The sequence below is a fragment of the Pteropus alecto genome, unplaced genomic scaffold (genome assembly GCF_000325575.1).
Source record: "Pteropus alecto unplaced genomic scaffold, ASM32557v1 scaffold5, whole genome shotgun sequence".
NCBI classification, from domain to species: domain Eukaryota; kingdom Metazoa; phylum Chordata; class Mammalia; order Chiroptera; family Pteropodidae; genus Pteropus; species Pteropus alecto.
The window spans coordinates 30,255,545-30,267,112 of NW_006441953.1; the positions used below are offsets into that span (position 1 = coordinate 30,255,545).

At 57.7% G+C, this 11,568-nt stretch overlaps 1 protein-coding gene across 1 annotated transcript in view; it reads right to left on the reverse strand.

The window, feature by feature from the left end:
* Positions 1–11,568, reverse strand: part of PPP2R2C (protein phosphatase 2 regulatory subunit Bgamma) — a 92,969-nt gene that overhangs the window by 19,629 nt on the left and 61,772 nt on the right. The window contains exon 7 of the mRNA XM_025051836.1: positions 8,968–9,145. Within this exon, the coding sequence (XP_024907604.1) occupies positions 8,968–9,145 (178 nt within the window). The remainder of the gene's footprint in view (positions 1–8,967; positions 9,146–11,568) is intronic.

Consider the following 11,568-nt stretch of genomic DNA (forward strand, 5'->3'; position numbering starts at 1 on the left):
ACAGACAGATAGACAGACTAAAGGTTGAGAGAGAAAGCACCAAGCCTTCTGTGATGACGTCAGGCTTGCAGTCCCACCCTCTGTGGGCTGAGCACCCGCTGACAGCCTCTCAGGAGGCGCTAGTTTCTTACAGAACTTAAAATGGTGTCCAGAGAGACGCGTGTCCGTTATGAAATGTCACGCCCTGTAGTACGGCACCTGCTTACAGTTCTGTAGTAAAGGGTCAGGGCAAACAGGGGCCAAGTTCTCTCTGTGGGACTCAAGATACAAGGGCCAAAGGCAGTTTGGTGGGGACATGAGTGCCGGGACTTGGGGAACACAGGGAGGGTTCGAATCCTGGTCATGTCTCATTAGGGGACATGTGCTTTCGCCATGTTTCGAGGAGGTTACAACCTCCTTGGAGGGGCAGGTAGGACTCAGTGGGATAAAGTGAAGACGCTTTGCCTGCAGGAAGTTCTCTGAACATTCTGGGGAGAGCCTTGGCCAAGGCGGGCGGAACTCAGGGCAGCCAGCCGACTTGTTGCTTTTTCCAATGAATGGAGGATGGAAGTGACAAGTGGCACATGTCACTTTGGGGCTGAAGCTTTGAGAGCCAGCATGTGGTTTGTCATGACACCTTTCTCTCTGCCGCGAGACCTGAGCCTCAGATGACCTGCAGGGGACGCGTAGCGCAGCGAGAAATGCCTGAGACCTTCTGATTGCTTGTTACTGCAGCATAGCCTAACCCTCCTGACTGATCCAGGGTCCAAATACTCTTCCCCTCTGGCCTTGGGATGTTCTAGAACCCAGCTCAGTGGAGGAGGGTCACAGATACGGTATGTGAACTCTGGCTCATGGAGACCGAAGCTTGTCTCTGTGAATTGTCTTCTCGGCCTGGAAGGCTGTGGACTCTGGTGGCCAGAGAGAGTGGTGGGCTCAGAGCCCCTTCTCTCTGCCCCCACATCCTGGCCCCAGACTCACTCAGGGGCCAAGGTCAAGCAAATGGTTACAGAGTTCAGGTTCCTGCGTCCCGCTGCAGGTGGCCTCCTTATGCTGGGCTCCCGATGGCCTCGTGACGATGACGTTCGACTTCTTCGTGGCTTTGGCCTGCCTTTTCCAAACACTGGTTAGAAATCTGTGTGAGGCCATGAAGGCTTTTCAAAGCACACGGGTCTCAATCCCGTCTGCAGCCCTCTGTAGCTAACATGCCTGAACCACGGCACCACGAAGCTGTGACACCTGTGAATCCCAGGCCCTGATGCTGGGCCCCACCGACGGCCCAGGAACGAGGCTCTTCCAGCACGAGCATCACTTGGCGACACTCTCTCTCACTGTTGCAAAAAAAAAGGACTCTAAATACAGTGGGTGCCGAGAAAAAATAGATGTAAAACACATGACCCCCTGGAGGGAGACAAAACCAGTCACAGCCAACATGTGTCTCTGAACTGCAGGGTCCAGAGCCACACCTGGCACCTCTGGAGCAGCACAGTGTCTGTCCCTCAGGGCATAGCCATGTAACTGGGACTTTGGTCAGCCAGTTCAGGGATGGCCTCGCCCAGACCTCTGGCTCAGCTCACCAGGGCCCTGCCAGAGCGGGCCGCCTAGCTCCCCGCTGGTGCCGCGGGAGTGTGGAGGCATTAATCGTGGATGGAGGTTGTCTCTTAGTCACGTCGTAAAGCAGGGGCCTGGGGGACTGACGAAGGAGATGCAGAAGCAGCCTCTGCAGCATGACAGTGATGCCCCAAAAGGACACCACAAACACTCCTCCGAGACTCACACCCATTATTCCACATGCCCATGGACTTCGGGACGCTGGGTCTGACAGTGACCACGTGCGGTAGCTTTGACTTTGGCAGCGACCAGTGAACAGAGCCCTTGGCTTAGGCGTCTGGTCTCAGCTTTCTCTGGACTGTTTGGTGCCACAGGCAAAAGTCATTTCCATTCCTGAAGCCTCAGTGTCCTCCAGTTGTACAACGAGGGGCTGGGCATGATCCCGGAGCGCCCCTTCATCTGGAGAATTAACCCCCAGACGGCCCCTCCCCGTTTCACAAGCAGCTGCGTGAACCCACACGTAGGATGGCACTTTACGAGGTTCACGGCAGGACCGACCTCCCTCGGCCATGAATGTAATTAGTCTCATTTACGAGCCCCTCCCGCGGCAAAGCTGGATGCATCGCTCACGTTCTATTCTCCATCCGGCTGCACGACAGGCTTTGTTAAGCTTCCTGTCGCACTTGGGCAGCGAAGTGCGATTTTCCCAGCAAGTAAAGTCTGTCGGACCAGGCAGGTGGCCGGAGGACCAGGCCGGGCAGGGGTTGAAAGAAGAGAAGGTAACTCGCTCCGGTCCACACCCCTCGACGGAGCACAGGTAATTCTCTCCGGGGCGGTGGGTTGAGTGGGGGTCTCCCAGAATACACGTCCAAGCCCTAGAGACTGTGATGTTACTTGATTTAGAGGAAGGGCCTTCGCAGCTATAATCAGGTTAAGGGCGTCGAGATGAGATCGTGCGGGATTGGGGTGGGCTCTACATCCAAAGACAGTGTCCCTATAAGAGACACTCAGAGGAGAAGGCCATGGGGCGGCAGAGGCAGAGGCTGGGTGATGCTGGTGCAGGAAACGCCGGGCCGCCGGGAGCTGGAGGAGGCGGGAAGGACCCTCCCCTGAGCCTGCAGAGGGAGCGCAGCCCTGCCGAAACCTCGATTTTGGGCTTCCGGCCCCCAGAACCGTGGGAGAGCAGGTTTTTGTTATTTTAAGCCCCCAATTTGTGGAAATTTGTTATGGGGGCCACAGGAAACTTACTCGGGAGCTGGGTATAATGTTAGTGCCGTGGACGTCTTCCCCCACGTCCCTCCCAGACTGCTGCTCTCTACTAAACCCGTCCCAGCGCCCCCAGCCCTGGGACGCCAAGCCAGGAATTGGGGTACCTTCCTGATCCCCCCTCTCCCCCTTCGCCACATCCAACAGCCCCCAAGTCCTGGGGCCCCTGCACCCAGAGATCCCTGTGCTCCACCCCTCAGCCCTGGGCACCTCTGCCCAGTAGGACTCCCTGCCTCTGGCCGTCCCCCAAGCCCAGCCAGAGTGACCTCCCTCAAGTCGGGGTTGGGTTCCCACTGCCCTGCTTGGTGGCCTCCCTACTGTGCGCAAGAGAACTCAGAAATCGTGCTGGGCCTTCAAAGCCAGTCGCGATGGCCGAATCGTGGCTCAGGCTGCACCCTGAGGAGTCAGCAGAGCTCAGAGACAGGTTTTCCCCGCCCCAGAGAGAAGTCTCTGAGTCTTCCTGCCAAGGACACAGGAACAGAAGGGAACAGAATCCAGGTGGGCCCTCTGCAGAGTCATCAGGTTTGCAGAGATTTTTATAGAAACTCCTTCATCTCCTGCTGCCAAGGACATCGGCTGATGTCCCAAAGCCAGCTCGGGTCACACCAGCGCCGTGCACTGTCGCTGGCCTTCGATGACCTTCAGAGCTGCATCGGTCCCTCTTGGAGAGCCTGTGAAATGTCAGAGGGAAGGCCACTGCAGGTCCAGTGACCCTCATGCCACCGAGCTGCTCCTCTGCGAGTCCCAGTCCCTGTCACCTGGACAAGGGCACGGGCACGAAGGGCCATCACACCCCACTGCTGGCCATACAGTGAGTTGGGAGTGTGAAATGAGTAACCGTTATTGGTTTGCTCTGCGAGGAGCTCAAGCGAGAACTGGGTAGGGAAGCACCCCACAAACGCGGAGAAGCACACAAACATTAACTAACGTCACAACGGGCGACGCCTCAACAAATGACTCAGCAACTAACTGAGCTTGGAGACACAGTCAAACCCCCAGAGAGCTGGTGAGCACGGTGTCTGCAGGCCAAGCACCTCGGCGCCCCTGCGGAAAGGGACCGCCCGCCCCCCAGCCCCACGAAAGGACTTGCCCAGGCTGCAGGCGGAGGTGGCAGAGCAAGGGCAGAATCCTGGCGTCCTGACTTCCAGCCCACGCGGCTCCCTCTGTGCTGGAGCGGCTGCATCTCCACACGACATGCAGCTCCCCCCTCCCCCACGGGGTCAGCACCCCCAAGGGCGCTGCTCCTGGGCTCACAGGACTGGCCTGTGTCCTCCAAAAGGTGGATGCTGAGAGCGGGAGGGGGCTCGGCAGCGAGACGGATGCGGCCCAGGGCTCCATCGATTTAACCGAGCAAAGCGTAGTTGATCCAGATGTCTCCAGGAGAGCACGCTCTCAGGATAGAGGAGCCGTTACCATGGCGACAGAGCAGCCGTGGAGTGAGGACCGAGGCAGCTCTGCCAAGAGCCACACCACGGGAAGCCTCCCCCACAGGCTCCCAGGGACACTGGGAGTGCGGGTGCCCGGGAAGGCAGTCTCACGAGGGCACAGCCAACAAAGCTGTGTTTTGGGCAAATTTTCTCCAAAAGATGACCCGGCTATGAGCGTGAGCTGTAAGCACTCAGGCCAAACGTCAGATCCTACAGACTGGTTCCTGGCAACCTGTGCCTCTGGCTTTGTTTTTACAGGCTGCCTTAGCAAAATGCCACAAACAATTATTTTCTCACAGTTCTGGAGGCCAGGCGTCCAAGATCAAAGTGTAAGTAGGGTTGGGCTCTTTGCAGCCTCTCTCCTTGGCCTGCACGTGGCCACCTTCTTGCTGTGTCTTCACGTGGCTTTCCGTGTGCACCTCCCCGGTGTCTCTCTGTGTCCGAATCTCACCAATCATGTTAGATTAAGGCCTCACTCAACAGCCTTGTTCTTCCTGAATCACCTCTTTTAAAGACCTATCTCCAAATATAGTCGTATTCTGAGGTCTTGGGGGTTAGGACTTCAACACACAGACTTTGGGGGGACACAATTTAGCCCACGACAGCCTCCTCCTGCCTCTGCTCAGAACCTTCTTGACAATGACAGTGCAGTCCTGTGAGGGAAGAAGGTCCCAGACCGCTGGGGGCAGCGGAGCCATGAGCGGGGGACCTTTCTGTGTGGCCTTAACAAAGCCTACAGTGTCGTCAGGTAGATTCCATCGGCTGACACGTGCAGCGTGCTCAGAGCGCCATCTGACACAGAGTAAGTGCTCCCTAAGAGGCCACCGCGGTGTAGGGGGCAGAGAGGATGGTCCTGGCCACGCAGTGCTGGCTGCTGAGAGTCAGCACCGTGGACAGAGCACGGGCGCACTGGGCGGGGCGACGCGGCCGCACCGACTCCCTGGCTTTGCCGAGGCCCCGGGGCAGCGATGTGCTGGTCACAGTTTAAACCCAGGCTTTCTGGGCGGAAAACTGATTTGGGGTACTCCGACTTGGGGCATTTCTGAGCAAACGCACCCCAGTTTCCTTCTCTGTACAGCGGTACCGCGGGAGGATGAAAAGAGGCAGCCTGTAGGGTGCCTGACAGTGGGTGATGGGCTGGTGTGGGCGAGTGTCTACAGCACATCAGGCCCTGGGCGCACCAGCGTCCTATCCTCACAGACACCAGCACCAAAGGCACATCTCACTGACAGCATAAGCACAGCGAGGCTTAGAAGGGCCGAGTGACTGGCAGGGTCTCGGATGCACAGCTGGACCACAGGCTCTAGGTCATTCCAGACTGAGGCTTGATGTAATGCCAGCTTCCACCACGAGAACTCGCTCGGGAGGTCGAAAATCAACTGAACCATCTTTACAATTGTCCAGTGCTCAAAAGAAAGCAGAGGTCCGTCAGCTGAGGCCTCCCGTGTGATCTGTTGCCTTTAAGACGCCTCGAACTCAAGAAAACCGCCCAGTGCTGCCTAACGGACCCAAAGAGTTGGCATTAAAGGGCATGAGAGGTTTAAACAGATGCAGAGATGGCGCTGGGGAGGAACGATCGGAAAGGATGCAGGAATTCTCTGAGAATCAGCCTCAAATATCAGAGGGGCTGCTGCCTGAGACGGAAAATAACGCTGCCCCCCGCCGGGGCCCGGTGTGCACCAGGATCTTTTCAGTGAATTCCGTACAAATGTCCTGAAGTTTAGGAATTTGGCTCATTTTACATTAGTGGAAATTGACGCCCAGGAAGTTAAGCAATGAAACCAGAGGCCGGTGCCCAGACTGCTCCCCTGTAGTGTCCAGGCTCTGAGCGCCCCGGAGGCCACATTCACGGGGAAGTGTCCATACCCTAAGACCAGATGGAAACTCTGACCCTCTTCGCTCCAGAGTCACCATCTACAGCCGCCATTCATAAGCACCTGCTATGGGCCAGGCCCTGCACTCTGCGTGGGGATGCGGGGAGGGCTCAGACCGGAAATCTGGGGAGGTGGTCATGTCAACAGATGAGGAAATCCCACGGTGACCAGGAAGTGTGGGCCCAGAGGGGCTGTGACTGGCCCGGGAGGAGCACAGAGTGGACAGAGCAGATGTGACTGGGTGAAGGGGGCAAACAGGAGCCAGCCTGGCTGCGAGAGGGTCAAGGACGATCTGGAGAAGGAACAGCAGAAGGCAGAGCACTGACCCGAGCCCGTAACACGAAGGGAGCCCCAGTGGCCTGAAGGCGTGGGCAAGCCGGACGGATGCACAGGACCCCGGGGAGGTGGGCAGGGAGAAGCCGGACGGATGCACAGGACCCCGGGGAGGTGGGCAGGGAGAAGCCGGATGGATGCACAGGACCCCGGGGAGGTGGGCAGGGAGAAGCCGGATGGATGCACAGGACCCTGGGAGGTGGGCAGGGGCCGGTCCCCCAGTGCCACAAGGCACCATCGAGGGATTTGGATTTTGTCCAGAAGCTGATGGGGAGCCACCGAGAGCTTTAAGCAGGGGACCGATATAGTCAGACCAGAAGTCCAATCAGCCTGAGCTGGGCCTCTCATGCAGTGGAGAGGAAGGGTCATCCTAAAGCCACTGGGAGAGAATGGAAGGGCTTGGCACCTCTTTCCGTTTTCTGGGTGAGAGAAAGGAGGGGGGCTGGGAGGACTCCAATATTGAGCCTTGGGGACAGACAGAGGCACTGCATTGTGTATGTGCCCTGTACACAGCAAAGCCCCTGGAAGCACCAGGCCCCCTCCCTCCGTCCAGAGCAGCCAATTCTGGGATTATCCAAGATAAAGCCTTCTGAATCTGCTTTCCTCCTGTCAAGTGGTCAAAACTATGCCTACTTTTTCTCCTTTATTAAAAAAGTTTTCCTTTCTCTTTAAAACCTTTGCTAAAATATCAATTCCGCTGAAGTGGAAAGTGTTATTGTTTGGACACGGGAGGCAACAGAGAGCTTCCAGGGGCCCGGAGGACTGAACACTCAGCATCAGGACAAGTCACGACACCCAAGATCAAGAACTGAAGGAAGGTGAACCCCCAGGTCTCGAATCCCCCAGGAGGTACTTGCTCAAAGGATGTCTCAAACTCAGAGCAACTCCCCAGCTCGGCGTGGTGACAGCTGCCTTTGTGGCCTCCTCCCACGATGGGCATGAAACACACTTTTCACATTACTCGGCTGCTCTCGGACCCATCACTGCACCTGCAGCCCCCAGTCCCGACACCTTCCCCGCAAGGGGCAGCTGGACTCCCTGGGCCGGGGGCTGGGTCTCTCTGCTCTGGGTCCCTGTGTCTCGTCACTCCGGTGGCCAGGCAGCAACAGGTCATGGGGAGGGCCCCATGCAGTGTGGTTCCCTGGGGAGCTGGTCTCATGAGGGGAGGTTCGCACAACCACCAAGGACTCCCGCAGAGCCCACTGGTTCCGTAACACACACGCCTCCCTCTCCAAGGGCCGGTTATGTGTTGGTCAACTGACAACTCGCTTTCGCAGAGTAAGAGGCTACACTCAGATTTAACACAGAGCCGTGTGGCAGGATCTCCGTGAAGCCGGGGGAGTCCCCCAGGTTCCCACGGGGACCCCAATCCACTGATGCTCCCTTCTTGTCACCAGCCCTCGCTGCCTCACCTGGCTTAGATCTTAGGGTCATTCATTATTCTCACTCCCTTGCATACATCATCAGCCCATGTCTGTTTATTCATTTGGTGAAACCACCGCCCTGGCTGACTGTCCATCCGCCGCACGCCTACAGCCACAGCCAAGCATGGCGGGAGAAACACACACCACCGTGCTCACTGGTCCCTCCCGTTCCCCAGAGCACTTCCCACCTGCTCACGGGCTAGATAGTCTCCTCATTTATTATATTAATGGTCTACTGTCTGTCTGCTCCAGGAGGGGAGGGACCTTTATTTGGTTCACGCATCGGAGCCTTCTTCACACACACCTGTGCAGCATCCTTCGCGAAGAGCACTCTGTTGCAAAAGTCGGAAACGAGGACGTGAGGGCCGGAGGTATGACACCCAGAAGGCGTGAGCTTTGAGCGAGTTAGCTTGGGCTCTCTGTGGCTCAGTTTCCTCATCTGTAGAGGGTCATGTGAGCACCTACCTCACAGGGCTGTTGTGGGGATGAACTGAGTTCATATTAACCCATGTTAATGTCAGACACAGAGCCTCATTGTAATCACTAGTATCATTATTAGTCTACGGAACAGCGACAGCTCAGCAATCCGCCTGCTCTGTCCACTGCAGGCCCCCAGGGTCAAGCCCCAGCCCCTTCCCAGGCCCATGCTCGGGTATCAATAGTTCTTTCCTCACCAGTTAGTGGGGAAAACTACAGTCAAAACTATTGCCCCTAGCTCACCCAGACACCTCGACTCCAACCAGGTAGGCTTCTGACACCCCAGCTGTCACTAAGCCCTGAATGGGACGTCGGGAGCAGGAGGGTCCAGTGGAGCCTTTTGTCGAGGGTCTCAGATGGGTCAACCGACCCTCCTCCAGGAAGGCTGACCCCAGGACCCTCATCCCCTCCTTCATCCCTGATGAGGTCCCAGGATGCTGGGGACGTCGGCCACCCTGGAGCAGTGTTGATCCGTAGCTGGGCCTCATTCGCACAGCGTGAGCCACACGGGACTCACCAAAGACAGACGGAGCAGAGGCCCCCAAGCCAGCCTGCGTACAACCACGCCAGCCACCCGCGCCCAGAAGCCACCGCGCCCGCGGGAGGTGGCCGCCGGGCGGTGGCGGGAAAGGATACTGAAGCTCCGGTCGGTGACAGCCAGGTGCCACAGGTTGATGCGCAGGTCGTCTGCCGACATGTAGGTCTCACAGTCGCTGTTGACGGAGATGGAGTTGATGTGGTAGGTGTGGCCGTTGGCGAAGACCCTCCGCGGGCTCACCTCCACCATCAGGTCCATGGGCTTCAGCACCGGCACCTGCAGAGGAGGAGGGCCGGTCGGAGCAGGGCAGTGCCAGGGTCATGCCAGGGGCGGGCTCCGGGGCCCGGGTGGCCACAGCAGGGCCACGTGACCAAAACCAGAGGCCCGGAGTGCGCCCGTGGGCATCCATCCCGCACGGTGAGAAATACGCAGTGCCACGTGGCCCAAGTCCCTCACCGCCAGCCCCACAGGAAGACCGGCCTCCTTCACTTTGCCCCCTGGGATTGGCTCTGAGCCCACTGTGTAACTTTGAGTAAGTGGCCGAACCCCTTTGCACCCTAATTGCCTCATCTCTAAAATGGAATGAGAAGACACCACAGCACAGCCAGCCAACTGTCCACCATTCACGTCCCCTCCACTGAGAAGTGACAAGTGGCTTCCCAGACAGGGACTACATTTCCCAGGTGCCCTTGCAGCCAGTATGGCCACATGACTGGCTCTGACCAATAGGATGTGAATACACTGATGCCTGCCGCTATAGGCCAAGGTCAAGGGGCAGGTATGCCTTTCCCACCCTCCTTCCCTTCCGTTCCCTGCAGGAAGGTGAGAATCCAAGCAAAAGGAGCCTATGTTCCTGCAGGAGGGCCACGTGCCCACTGGGGACCCCCACAGTGCCCCTTTTCCCTGTGCTCCATCTTGCAACCCCAGGGTTAACTGTCGCAGCCACCAGCGTTAGCCTAACTTATATGAACTCCCACCTCAGAGGGCTGGTGTGAGGAGCCCCCGAGACAGCATCGTGTGGCTTCGCTTTCCCCCCGTCCTCTGCCTGGAACGCTCACCCCCTTCAGACACCTAGCGAAGCCCTGCTCTCGCAAGACCTGAAGACAATAGCCCCGTGGACGTGCAGCCTGCCCTGGTAGACAGGGGTGTCACACACCCTGGACACCCCCAGCATACTCATGACACAAATCTCTGTTAGGGCTCCTGGGATACACTGCGGTGTGTGTCAATCAAGACCCGCCACCCACCCCCCGTACTGGTAAACCATGAGGTCTTCAACAGTGCAGAGACAGACAGACAGACACAGCCTCATCCGTCTCTCCCAGGCCCGGCCTGGACTCGAAGCTCAGAAAATGGGGGCTGGCGTTGGCACCCCTACATCACTGATGAAAAGACTGGACACCAAGACCAGCCCGACTTGTCTAAGTCACAGGATCAGGAAATAACAGTCAGGACCGGAATGCGGTGTGACTGCCCCCACGGGTGTCCTGGTGGAGAGCCGCCGACCTGAGACCTGACTGCCAGCTTCGGATCCCACCCTGCCACTTACCACAGTCACCCCCCGCCCCCCGGGGACTTCACCTCGCTGGGCCTCGGTTTCCTCTCCTGTAAAGTGGGTGATGCTGGCGATTGCTCGGGGCCTCCTGTGAGGACACCGCAAATGAATGCGTCTCAGAATCCTGCCTGGACGCAGTGGGCTCTCAGTCCATGAGGCAAGACCCACGCTCTTTCCCCTTCCTTCTCCTGCAGCCTCAGGTTACAGTTCAGTGTTGTCTTGGGATGTGTGTGACATGCAAGAAAATCTCAGACGCAGGGAAGAAAATAAATGGGATTCCCATGGGCCACTGGCTCTGCCGCAAATGCCAGCCCAATCAGGAGGTGATAACTGCGTCTCTCCCACCGGACGAAACCCTCACGGACTTCCTCGGGGCTAGGGGTGGGGCGGGGGCACCATCACTCCCGTTACCCGATGTCAAAGCTAATCGGCTTCCCTGCTTTCTCGAGATGTATTTGTGCGATTGCCGGTCATTTAGGGGCCAACATGTTTAAACATTCGTCTCTTCTCGGGAACAACATTGATTACGTTTACGACAACTTGCTGGATGCTTACCGCGTGCGCCCGCTAAGTCCTTTCAGAAAAAATGAGTCATCTCTGTCTTGCTGGTGAGGAAACTGAGGCACGGAGCAGGGGAATGCCCACAGCAGCAGTGCACGGGTCTGCGAGCAGTCTGTCTGTGAGCGTGAGCCTGGGGGAGGCGCTAACGCCACCCAGCACCAGGCAGCACCCCCTGCTCAAGCAGCCCACGCTCACAGTTAAGGAACAGACAGCATTTCATGTGACAGCAGCTGGCCTTTTTATATCAGCTAGAACATGCAAACTGGACCTGAAGACAGCAGTCACTCCTGACACTCATCCCCGCTCATTCATGGCACTCTGAGGCCGCCTGCCCTGAGCCAGGCCCCTCCAAGACACTAGGACACCAAGAAGACTTAGGCCCAAGCCCACCCTCAGGCTCTGAGTTCACTGCGGCCTCCCAGTGCCTAGAGAAGGGCCTGGCACACAGTAGGTGCTCAAGAAGCGAGTCCTGAATGAATAAATCCGAATTAGCTGTGCACCAGCATCACCTTCAGCAAAAGCGTCCAAAGCACCCACCATGTGCCAGGCACAGTTCCGGAAGCCGGGGGTACGAGGCAGCCTC